The sequence below is a fragment of the Magnolia sinica genome, chromosome 13 (genome assembly GCF_029962835.1).
Source record: "Magnolia sinica isolate HGM2019 chromosome 13, MsV1, whole genome shotgun sequence".
Lineage (NCBI taxonomy): Eukaryota > Viridiplantae > Streptophyta > Magnoliopsida > Magnoliales > Magnoliaceae > Magnolia > Magnolia sinica.
This window is the reverse complement of record NC_080585.1, coordinates 67,229,540-67,242,413: the sequence shown is the minus strand read 5'-3', so window position 1 is coordinate 67,242,413 and position 12,874 is coordinate 67,229,540. Positions and strand designations below refer to the sequence as shown.

At 40.5% G+C, this 12,874-nt stretch overlaps 1 protein-coding gene across 3 annotated transcripts in view; it reads left to right on the top strand.

Annotated features, from left to right (window-relative positions):
* Window positions 1-12,874, top strand: part of LOC131223832 (nardilysin-like) — a 108,943-nt gene that overhangs the window by 51,620 nt on the left and 44,449 nt on the right. For 2 of the 3 annotated variants that reach the window (XM_058219349.1, XM_058219351.1), the window contains one exon: window positions 3,548-3,703. The exons of the other annotated variant lie outside the window; for it this stretch is intronic. In XM_058219349.1, the coding sequence (XP_058075332.1) occupies window positions 3,548-3,703 (156 nt within the window). The remainder of the gene's footprint in view (window positions 1-3,547; window positions 3,704-12,874) is intronic. 3 annotated transcript variants of the gene reach the window in all.

Below are 12,874 nucleotides of genomic sequence, written 5' to 3'. Positions count from 1 at the left end.
GTCACATCGCATCATGTACTTGAACCTAGCGATGTAATCTAGCACGGTCATGGATCGCTGGCGCAAAGCCTGCCATTAGTTTAGGAGCTTCTGGCAATAAGAAAGAGGGAGATACTTTTCTTTAAGAACTTACTTTCATCTCGGCCCAGTGCGCAACTAGGGGTTCTCCTTCCCTTTCAATTTTACTCTCCATGTTGGTCCAAAAAAGTTTAGCTTGGCCCACCAAATTCATCTTGGAAAATCTTACTTGATGGGCATCAGACATTTCAAATCACTCAAAATAGTGGTCCATGTCTACCAACCAATCAAGGAATGCTTTGGGGTCTTAAGCGGCCATCAAAACTGGGGCCCTCAACTTTCACACTTTTCATGACCTGTGCATCTGGATCATGTTGGTCACAATGTTTCTCACGTGGTGGCAGCACTTCTGCTCGACCACGGCCAACGCCTTGGCCATGACCATGACCACGCTCTTGCCTATCAACTTGATCTCCAGCCTGAGATTGAACATCTTCCCCAATGTCGGGGTTTGCCTGTAAAGAGGCCTCAAGTTGATCGACGCTCGCATTGGTCGCGGTTAATTGAGCGGTAGTTGTTCTATTGTGCACTTCAATGGTCGTTAGACGATTATTGATAGCATTAAGGGCCTCGGGAATCTGCTCTAGATTCATTATGGGTTATAAACCAAAACCACATCCTGAACGAGTGGGCATACACAAGAAAACTCTAAAAGGAAACCTTAGATGTGGCTCTAACCTAGATGCAACACAAAAATCCTATGCTAAATCTCTGTCTCTGATACCAAATTTATTGCAGGACCAATGTATGAACCAAGTATTATGTGAGATCAAGTAGCAAAATTAAGGTAATCAACAAACGAACATAAAGCATTGTAGCACAAGATCATTAAATAAAGGAAACTAGGATCTAATGGATGTAGGGGCATCCAATTAGCATAGGGTAAAGCCTATTTCAAAGTAAAAGACCTAATACTACTTTGGGTAAAATTACGGTCATAGAAATTGGGTAAATATAGGATTTAGGGTTTATGGGATCAAATTGGATGAAGGGGCTAAAGGATTTAAAGGGTTTAGAGGTTAGGATATGGGAATTAGGGTTTTGGGTAGAAGGGGTGTAAGGATTTTGGGTGAATTGAAGAATGGGAGAAGTTAGGGTTTGATAGTTTGGGAAAATAGGAAAGTTAGGGATTTCTAGGTTTAGGATAAGGTTTGGGACAATAAAGAAGATGGTTTTAATTCTAGGGCGATGAGAAACCAAAAGGGCCAAGGTGTGGCTATATGACCAACCCGTAGGGTTCACACATGTGGCTGTACGGTCACACGTGTGTCTAAGTTATATGGATTTAGGTCTTTTAGGATTTGGATTGTTGATGGGTATGGGAAAGTTAGGTTTCGAAGAATATGAAGATCTTGGATGGGAGAATTGAAGAACTTTGAAGAAAATACATTGATAGATAATGAAGGGGTGATGACGTGGGGATAGATGGAGACCTCGCACATCTATTGATGAAGATTATCTTCACACCAATCTCCCTTCCAAATCACATAGAAGTATCTTCAAATCTCATGAAGATGGAAGAAGAAGAAGAAAAGAGCAAAGTTTTTTATTTTTTTCACCAAAATCCAATGGGAGAGAGAGTCACACGCCTACCCTCGTTTATAGCTCCAAGAAGTTTCAATAATTACAATAATCACCATGTCTTATAAATTTTAACGAAAATAGCCATAGTCTGAATAAAATCAGCTAAAAACACTTACAATGATGTCCAAATATAACACAAACAAAACTAAATCCTATAAGCTGATAAAGTCTATGAAAAACTAGTATGGACGATCCACGATCAATGACCTAGTCATGTGATCCAACGGCCCGATCGTTACGTCTCTCCAATCCAACGGTCTGGATCACTCCATAAAGCAACCCATGTGCATCTTCCTAGTGTGGGGTTTTCTAAATGCTTGCACATGCACATGGGGTCTTCAGTACGATCACGGGTACTCACCTAGCCACAGGGAAATCATTGCGGCCCGCTTCCTCTGATACGTACACAACTGTGTACGTTAAGTGATGTCCTCATCACCACAAGTCATCTTTTTCTTACTGTCGAAATTTCTCATACTGTTATGTCTCACTAAGACTGCCGTGTTTTTAGATTTATGTCGTATTCATGGGGGCCTTTCCTGATGAGTGGTCCATATCTCAGACACTCGTGTCTTTTTAGCACTTGTGCCAGGAATCACCTCTCGAATCCTGTTTGAATAACCCTATCGCATCTCATTCTCAAGGATATTTCCATTTAAAATTTACTTCGAGGATTGAACGACCTGACCTCCTAGCGTTTAGTTCAATCAATTGATTTTTTTTATATTGATAAATAGGACTAAATATATAAAAAGCACAATTTGCAAAATTGGGGTCATATAACACACACACACACACACACACATGCATGGGGTTTTGCTAACGTCCCCACCTTCGTTGGGTCATTAGCAATGTCCCCAAACCTTTTAAATGGCACACAGGTGACCTATTGTTGATCCAAACTGTTCATTTATTCATATAACTAGGAGCAAGCCATGATGCCAAATAATGCCAATCAGGTGATCCTAAGCTTTCAATAGCATGAAAATGGACAGTCAAGATTGACTGGAGAAACAAAATATGTCCAATGATCATCTTGAAACATCTAGTGGATATATCCCACTTTGTATTTTGTATGATTCTAAAGTACTTTGATTTGATGATTCTAACCTTGTGATTTATGGCTTGTAAACAATGGATGGTTGTAAGAATTGGCCCCATTCAAAGGGCTAGGATCACCGATCGGCGTGATTCTTGCACTGTGACTTGCTCCTAGTTGTAGGAACCCCCCCTCAACACACACACACACAGTGATAAGTACACAACTCTTAATCTTGTTGCTGGAAAATCAACTCAATTTCCTCCCCATCTTTGGATGTGGGGTTCCTCAATTGGTACAGTGAAATGGGTCTACATCCCTTTGTCCAACAAAAGGTACGATAGGTTTTCCCAATTTGCAAATCTGACAACATCGAATTCACCATCATCATTTAAGCTCTATACCAACTAATTTGGGCCAGCTACACAAATCCTGTTCTGCCGTTCCCGAATCTGACACCATCAGATTGTGATTGAGATGATTAGGCCTCCCTGTTCTCATATCAATCACATTTTGAGGCGGAAAAAGCAGAAAACACTAGGGTGCTTACTGTGGGTTCCATTTTCTGACTTGTCAAAGTGCATTTAATGTACTTACTAAGTCCTGCCAACTGGGGCTTGTAGTAGCTTTTTCTAAACTTGTTTGATGTTCTCTCTCAAAGCACTGGTTATATCAGAAATAGGCAGATAATTTTTGTTGTAATGTTGAAAACATGGTCAAATGACACTGTTGTTTAGGTTGGTTGTCTTTAACATGTTTCGAAATTACGGTTTTATTTTATGGATCCTTTAAATATATGCTTTTTTTTTTTGTGAGCTAACTGTTCATGATGATTTGTTATTGCAGAGAACTTGCTTTTATATTCAGAAGAACACATTATTTATGGGGAATATGCTTTCGAAGTGTGGGATGATAGATTGATAGAACATGTTTTAAGCTTCTTCACACCAGAAAATATGAGAATTGACATAGTGTCAAAGTCTTTTGATAAGCAGTTGAAAGGTAATTTTCGCTCGTTGCAGGTCATTCAACTGTAATGATTTATTCTCGTCTTATAGAATTCTTCTGCTACAATTTTTAAGGGCCTGTTTCAATTCATGGAAAGCATAGGAAAGGAAATAGTGATTCTTTTTCCAGGAAACTATGGGAAAGGATACATTGTTATCATTGTTTGTTTTTCAATAAGATTATCCTAGAAATTTAGGATATATTTTCAAATTTGTTGTTTGACAGAACAATAAATTTGCTTGGGAAAAAAATTCTAGGCAGTTACCATTGTCAGATTAGTACCTGTGGCACATGTGGAATGCTTGAAGATGGATAGTGTCACTTGTGGCGTGTGCAGCATACATGGGCTCTTGAAGCTGAATTGTCTCACATGTGGCACATGTGAGGTGCTCGAAGCTGTATGGTAGCACGTGGCACAAGATGCGCATTGGCGCATATGCCAAGTGGGGTCTTGAAGCTAGATGTCAACACTTATGCACATTGGCACCATTGGCATATGTGGCATATTTTGGAGTGATTGAAGATGGATGATGGCACATGTGGGGTGCAGGAGAAGAATGGTGGTACATGCGGGACATTACCACAAGTGGTGCGCAAGAGAAGGTAGATGGTGTTAGCATCACAGATGGCACATTAGCACATATGGTATGCTTTACACACATGGGGTGCAAGAGACGATGGATGTGGACGTGGGGCATAACTGAAGATGGATAATGGCTTATTTGGCACATTGACACATGGGGTACATGTGAGGTGATTGAAGATGGATTGTGGCACATTTGGGCTTAACCCTTTAGAAACCCATTTCCTTCTATCGTGAGAAAATCCCTTTGTTAGGGGTGGAGGTGGGTAAATAAATTTTTATTTACCAAAAAGAAAGTGTTTCCCACAAATTCCCACAAAGAAAGGCTTAACAAACAATGGAAAATGAGTTTCTTGGGAATGTTGTTTCTTTCCTTTCCTTTCCATGAATCCAAATGGGCCTTAAGGTGATTTTTTTATTTTTATTTTTTTAAATTATAAATTTAATAAATGACAAATTTATTGCATTTGTGAATGTATTCCAAGGGCAGAATACTTAATATGTAATGATTGTCTAAATGGCCCTTCTTTTGCAAGCCTATCCGCCACATCATCAGCTTTGCGAATACCATGACTGAATTTAAACACATTTAAAACATATGAGGAACTAGACATATCTAGAACTTCTTCATCAATACGGGCTAATCTCCATGGACCGTTTCTTTATTTGCTGAACTTGGTATTCTATTTACATAATCATGTTCAAATGATTAGTGATTTGCATTGATGCATTGAAGATCCTTAGCTTTCTTTGAATCCTAGATGATGTTTAGAGAGATGTTCAGCTCCTTGTGCATAACTCCTCTCTTAGAGCACCACCAACACCATTAGGATTCAAGATGCAAAATTGACCATCATTTTTTGTTCTGAATGCCAACAAGAATTTATTGAATCACATCAAAGAGGGAATATAAAGGTTGGGTGGTGAGTGACCAACCATGCACACCCCACCTCATTGGGAATTACAAAATGGTACCACATAATCCCACTAGGTTCTCCTTTTTAAAATGATAAACCTCAACAGCCAAAGGTATGTCGCACCGAGAGAGAGAGAGAGAGAGAGAGAGAGAGAGAGAGAGAGAGAGAGGTGGTGACGAACTTTTGACTCAACAAAAAGTTGCTAGGAGGAATATGCAGATCTCAGAGATTTTTCCTCCATTGGGTAGTTCTGGAATTGAATCCTTGAGATCTTGACCAGGGAGAGGTGGTGAAGGTGGGAGAGGGACGAAGGGTGGGTTGGGAAGACAAAAAGGCAAAGGGAAGGTTAGCGAGGAAAATGAGCTTCTCTCTTCGGGCATGCAGAATGAGGATGGGTGGATGGCGGTTTCAAAGAAGAAGTCTGGTACTAATCGTAGCGAAAAGGAGCTTTAAGGTTGATCATTGCAGGACTATCCGACCTCTATGTTGAGAAATTTTCGTCTGATTGGCTTGAGAATCACTTATTTAGTGTTTTTGACCAATGCGGGAGAGTCATGGACATCGTGATCCATTGGGATGGGAAGATGAAGGCTCCTTGAGGCTTCGCCTTTGTGCATATATGGACAATGGAGGAACTGGAGTGAGCTAAAAACCTGCTTCATGGTAAGGTATTTAAAAGAATGGGAATTCTATTGTAGAAAGCACTTTATGGTTTGGACATGGTGGTCAATGCTAGGTTCCAGCAAGGTGAAGATGATTAGGGGAAGCGAAGCAGTAGGGTTAGTGGAGCATAGGACCCAGGGAGGGAAGGGGGAGGTTGTCTTTGTCAAAGGGGGAGAGGGAGAAGGTGAGAAGGGGGGGAGAGGAAAGAGGGTCTGGGTAGTTTAATCCTTTGTCGATGCAGTGGTGGGAAAGTAGAAGGGTTAGCCTGGAGGAAGGATCTATGGACAATGAAGGATATTCAGGAATTAGAGGTTTGGGCTTGGAAGGATGAGGAGATGGGGATTCCGGTGGTAAAGGTTAACCCAAAAGTTTTGAAGAGGACTTGGCCACAGTTACAGAATACCTTGCTCGTTCTCGCTAAGGAGGGAGCTTCGTTGCAGAAAACCAGGAGCTAGTTCGAAGTTTGTTATGGGCTACAGGAGGACCATACCATCAAATCATTGGGTGAAGTGGTATTGTGGGTATCCATTAGGTTTGATATTAATATAGATCAAATTATAGCTTAGGGGCTCTTTTCAATGATGGGAGGAGAAGTCCTTCGAAGAGGTGGAAGTAGGGTATCTATTGTGGGAGATCCCTTTGGAACTATGGCTCATGGAGGTCTTTAAGGCGGTGGGCTCCTGCTTGGGAGAGGTTGTGATGCAGACATCAGTGGTGCACCCTTTAGAGTGTACCAGAGAAGGAGGCGGCGTCGCCGACAGAGTACCGGAGGGAGGAGTTGATGTGGATGGACGCTGGGTCCATCAGATCCACTTTCTGACGCGCTACGAGTGTAGGAGCGGCATGACCACACCCTGACTACAAATCCATGAGTCGGATTTCACACTGCCACACGGGTGTTTTAGTTTTAGACGTTTTTTGTTCTTTTTTCTTGTTTCATGAGCTTTATTGCACTTTCATTATTTTTTTGTCTTTTTGTTATTTTTCTTGTTTTCAGGGGCTTTAGTGCACTTTTACTTTTTGCATGACTTATATATACATTATGAGAAACCCTATTTTAATTATTATTGAATGAATAGAAATTTATATATTTTCTTCCTCTTTTATCAAGAAACGAGGGTTTTAGGATTGACCCTTGGGTGTTGATTTATATATACATTATAAGAAACCCTATTTTAATTATTATTGAATGAATACGAATTCATATCTTTTCTTCCTCTTTTATCAAGAGACGAGGGTTTTAGGATTGACCTTTGGGTGTAGAGGATTCCACCCGATTTTAGGTTTCCTTTTTTCTAGATCTTTGAGGTGTAGGAAAAGGTAAGAATCACCTGCCTTCTTTTCTTTTGACTTCATCTCGAACCCTTCATTCTTTACCCCTTTCGTTCCTCTCTGGATATCGTCCTTTTGGTTTGAATAGAAAAGGGGGATGGTTAATCAGTAGAATCAGATCTAAACTTGATTGTGGACTGACTTATGCTAGATATGTGATATCCTTATATCCCCAGGTTCTCCCCTTTTACTGTTTACGTGATTTTATACCAAGAGGCATGATCTTGACGAAATGATCTCATCTTTGTGTTGAGATTTACCTAATCCTTTTGATTGGAAACGGTTAATTGATTAATATATTTATTTGAATATTCTTTAACCTGTTTATACATGCATCTAGGATTAGGTCATCACATGTCCCTGCATCAGGTTACGACCCTTAGCCGTTGACCCTTCGATAGGGAATGGGGAGGAGATTACCGTTGCTCTAATTTGAGTTAGGAGGATAACAATCGGTATTGAGCAGCGAGTGGTGGGCGTGGATGCTTTTAAGCCGTCCACGTGTTGAGACATCAATCAATAATTCTCAGCAGGAGGTTTGGGTGAATAGTTAAGTTTCAAAGCCAATTCAATGTGTAGATGGCTTGGGGGTCAGTTGGAAGGCTCGCGATTTGCTTCAGAGATGACCTGGAGGCTTGTAATGACATGTGTAGGGGAGCGGTGTGTGAGAGGTTGACATGAGAGAAGCCAGACCATCACGAGGGAGGCAACTTCCGTAGTGCTTTTCGGTGGGTGTCGGTGGCAGGAGATGGTGCTTTAAAAATCCAGTTGGGCGGCGAGTGGTTGACATGGATGCTTCTGAGCCATTAACATGTGTTGAGCCGTCTATCAGGAGTTCTCAGCAAGAGGTTTGAGCGACTAGTTAGGTTTCGGAGTTGGTTCGATGCATAGATAGCATGGGGATCAATTGGGAGGCTTGTAATGACACTTGTAAGGGAGAGATGTGTGGGAGGCTGTCACGTAAGGAGTTAGGCCATCATGAGGGAGGTGGTTTTCTCAGCACTATTTGGTGGGTGTCAGTGGTGGGAGAGGGTCAATGTTGTCATATTACATATGCGGTCGCATATATATAATTTTTTTGATGCAGGACATGGAATTCAAATATGATATGCAAGATTTTCAGGCTTTAGATCACACTAGTTTAGAAACAATTACATAAAATTCCACATCCCACACAAAAGTTCAAGCACTCAATCAAGGGGAATTTTATGCGGATTCAGGCCTACACATGCTAGGGCCGTATCAATCAAAATTATAAACCAAACAATAATCAAAAGAGGGTAAATTCATCCACACATGCACAGAAATAATTCCCCCAATCCAAGGGATTCAAAAATTTCAATTCGGGGAACCTTAAAGTTGAAGAAAGGACATAAAATTGGGGATTTGAGTAATTTAGGGTTAGGGTTAGGGATTTTGGGTGAAAGAGGAGTGAAAGAGATGAAAGAGACGAACCAGAGAAGCACCGCACGTGTGGACAACGACAATGGCCCAGACGCAAGTGTGTGTGATCTCGGCCGTACGTGTGTGGGGCCCACTATTAAGAAAAAGGCCAGCTTGGCCCTGGTCGGCCAGGGGTGGACTTCAAAACCCCCAAATTTTAGCTCGATCCGATACACGGTTTGTGCGTGGTGCTTCACCGAAGTTTCAGCCCTCCTGCAGAGCCAGATTATGGAAATCTACTGTAGAAAGAACAACGGCTGCAATAGAGAATGGATTTGAAGTGTAGATGATTGTAGGAGGAGAAATATGGATGGAAGAAGGTGAGGGCAAATCGGGATAGGTGTGGATTCGCACCACAGTAGTAGCCCTTCAAAGAAGGGAGGGTTTCGCACCTAATTAGGTTTTCACAACTGAGAGAGGAGCAGGAAAACACAAAAATTTTATTTAATCTTCACTGAGAAAAAAAGACTACAAGGGGTGCCTATTTATAATAAAATCCTATACCCTAAAACTCGCGTCATGTGCGCAACCTATTACTTGGAGACAAAGTAATAAAAAATAACAACTAATCAAAACAATCTAAACCGTCCATGATATTCCTAATAACAATAATAAGCAAAATCCAAACTACTAGATTAATTAGAATAGTGGGCCACGATCATGAGAACCCATGGTGGGATTCACATGACTATCGGGTCCACTCCAACGAACCAAGACACAGTCCTCTAACTAGGAGGCCCTTGGACATCGATCCAGATCGATGGTGAGGCCCTCCTTGCGTACATGCCTGTGCGTGTGCATCTTATGTCCCTATCTTTTTTTTTTTTTGAAAAAATTAAAAAAAAGAAAAAAAAAGAAAGTTTGAGGAACTTTCCTAAGTTAATAGATAAATAATTTTATATGTTTAAAATACATTTGAGTGAAATAAAACCAATTAAACAATGAATTAAACATTAATTCATCAACGTTCGACGATATAGTTAACAAATATCAATCAACACATAGCTAGTAAACAAAATGAAGAAACTATTTATTTATTATTGATCTATTATAATTTATAACAAATAATACTAAATGGTAAATGCTACTATATACATTGATTTATTTGCCATTGTGGCATTTGATCACCACCACCATCGTTATCATCCGAGTCATCTCCTTCTTCTACGTACACTTTTTCTTCTTCTTTTGTTTTTTCATCATTTGTATGTACTAATACTTCATCAACATCCAACGGTGGATATTCAGCCTAATCATCATAATCTCCTCCTTCTATGTCTTCGATCTCTTCCACGGGCTGACTGCTACTACTCGCCCCCTATCATTCGTATTCGAGTGGAAGTAGAAGTACCTTCTTTAGGTGTCGATCCGTATGTGGCATCTTCAAACAGCGTCCATGTCAGGTCCTCCCCAGCAAATATCGGGTCCTTCGTCTCTACGAGCCACTCGTTATTTGCATCCAGCTCATCTAAGCAGATGGGGTTAAAGAAATCAGGCTTTTCTTTCCTAGTCTGGAATCATTCTCGTAATTTTTTATTGTATTAGACGAAGACCAAGTCCTTGAGCTTCTTTTGCTCAAGGCAATTCATTTTCTTGGTGTGAATTTGCATGAAAGTCTGTAATATACTAATATATTAACATTTTCATTCCAAACTTACTGCCTTGAACGTGCTCCAGTTGCATTTTTAACCACTGACAGAATACGTGAGTCCAAGAATCCTCATGGCCCACTTCTTTAGAGTTGGATCCTTCTTGTTCAGGTCCACTCTATAGGCAACCTACCAGTCAGCTGAGAAAAACAATTTAAATAGGTTAGACTTTGTATATTACATTGAAAAAAAACTATTTGTAAGAGAGTCGAGACATTCATACTACTAACTGGGCAATTTCATTGTCCGATGCGTGATGATGATATCCCTTGAGAATATGCTCTCACTCTTTGTATAGAAGTCCAATAGAGGTGAGATCTTGTCCCGTTTTTTTCTATCTGTAATCATTCTTTCCAACACATCAACAAATCCAACCGATGTATCAACGGACTTCAAGAACATTGTCCCAACTAGACAATTTACCAGAAAGTTAATAATAGATCGACCGGATATATCGATCTATTCAATGGCCATGAGTGAACATCCATACGATTTCAACGATTCCTTATATTCGGCTATAAAGGATCGTGTATAATCAACTTCGCCTTTGAGGCACGTCTCCCTCATTTCATGATATGAAAGAGGTTTAAGCATATGCCCAAATTAGTGTATTAAATAGCGTGGTAACATAGCGTGTAGCGTAGCGTATAAGAAACGCTACGTAGCATATAAAATAGCGTAAATACGCAATCACATACGCTACAAGGGCTGTAGCGTACACTACACATACGTAGCGTGTAGCGTATATCGCATACACCTCAAGACTACTGTAAGAATTTTAAAATAAAAGTCATTTTAGTTAAAAACTTGTTTTTAAATGGTGGTGACTGGGCATCTTTCCTTTCCTTTTGAGTAGGTGGTGGTAGACTCATATTATAAGTCTTTTTAAAAAAAAAAAAAAAAAACTTAAAACAATCGCAATAGGGCTTTTGAACAACCCTATTGCAGTGTCGCAGCAGCCGCAGGTTCCCCATTTTTTAAGCTTTGATTCCAAGATTTCGAAGAGCCCTTTCTCAAATCCGATTTTTGGTGTTCAATCGGAATTACAAGAGCATCATCTTGCTGAAATTTCAGGAGCATTGAAGCCTAAACAAGGGAGAGATTGCGTATCCCTCTTTTCGCAGCTGCGCGGAAGGTCCCAAAAATCAATTTTCGGTTGATTAAATCTCTATTTAAGGTATGTTTTGGCCCTTTAATCATTGTTAATGAGTTTTATTTTTATTTATACTGAAATTTTGTGTTATTTTTTCATTTTTTCAATTTTTTTTCTTTTTATGGGGGCTGTGGTGTGTATGGCATGGATTTGACTCATCTAACCATCACTTGGGACACATGCGTGGGGTCCACTGTAGTATTCTATGCCACGACCCACATGTGTGGGGGTCCTCTGTCGTGTTTTATGCCATGGCCCACATGCGCGGCCATGGCCCACATGCGTGGGGTCCACCGTGGTGTGTGTTTGGCATGGCCCACATGCGTGGGGACCACTGTGGTGTGTGTATGGCATGGCCCACATGCGTGGGGTCCACTATTGTGTGTATGGCATGGCCCACATGCGTGGGGTCCACTATTGTGTGTATGGCATGGCCCACATGCGTGGGGTTCACTGTGATGTATGGTTTTTTGAAGAATGTGACATTTATATATTTTGCTTTTTTCTTACTATTTAATATTTATCATATTTTTCTTTTCTTTTTTTAATTAAAAAATAGAAGTATTGTGTATCTTACGCTACACGCTATGCTATTTCGCTTCACGCTTCGGAGGGTTGAACGCTACGCAACACGCTACCGCTATTTAAAACACTGGTTCAAATTGGCTTATAGCCTCAACCATAACTTTGAAGTTTCTTGATGTAACTGCTTTGAAAGTAATGCCGGTTTGGTAAACCACTTAACAATGTATTGAGTAGTGATTTTCCCATCTCTCTTTTTTTTTAAAATTTTTTTTTTTTTTAAAATTTTATTTTTAAATTCCGGTTTTCTAAAATTGTTTGAGCCGATCCTTTGCCTTGACCCCTTTGGTCGACCAAATCCTCAGGGTGTGGTCTACACCATCTATCCATGGGCCCATGCCCTCGGGCTCTTTTCGAGCCGTTGGTGGTGGTCTAGACTGGCCTGTCGAAGTATGGGGAGTGAGACTAGCTTCATCTACATCAACTATGTTTATATCTTTGTACGCGTCTTATTCCATATATTCCTTGTGACGTAGGGTACTATCGCATCTCTTTCTCGATTGTTTATCTATATACTCCATGATTTTCTTTCGGATTTCTGGAGTAATTTTGTCGTATGCTTTTGCATTTGACTCTGGTAAATGTGCAAGGTGTTGCTTGTGCCGCGCAATGCCACCGGAACCCACATACCCACATAACTCACATACTATGTGAGTTTTATCCGTGGCACTATGATAGTGCCCATACTTCCAACCTGGGTCATTCGATTTGGGTTTCAAAGAAGAAGAGTGGGAAGAAGACATGGTGTGGTTGTGTGTGTATTGATTCTTCTTGTTATAATTTGTGTTGATGCTGAAATTTGGTTAGCCCTTACGAGACCTTTGGGCACCTGCAACACAAAGA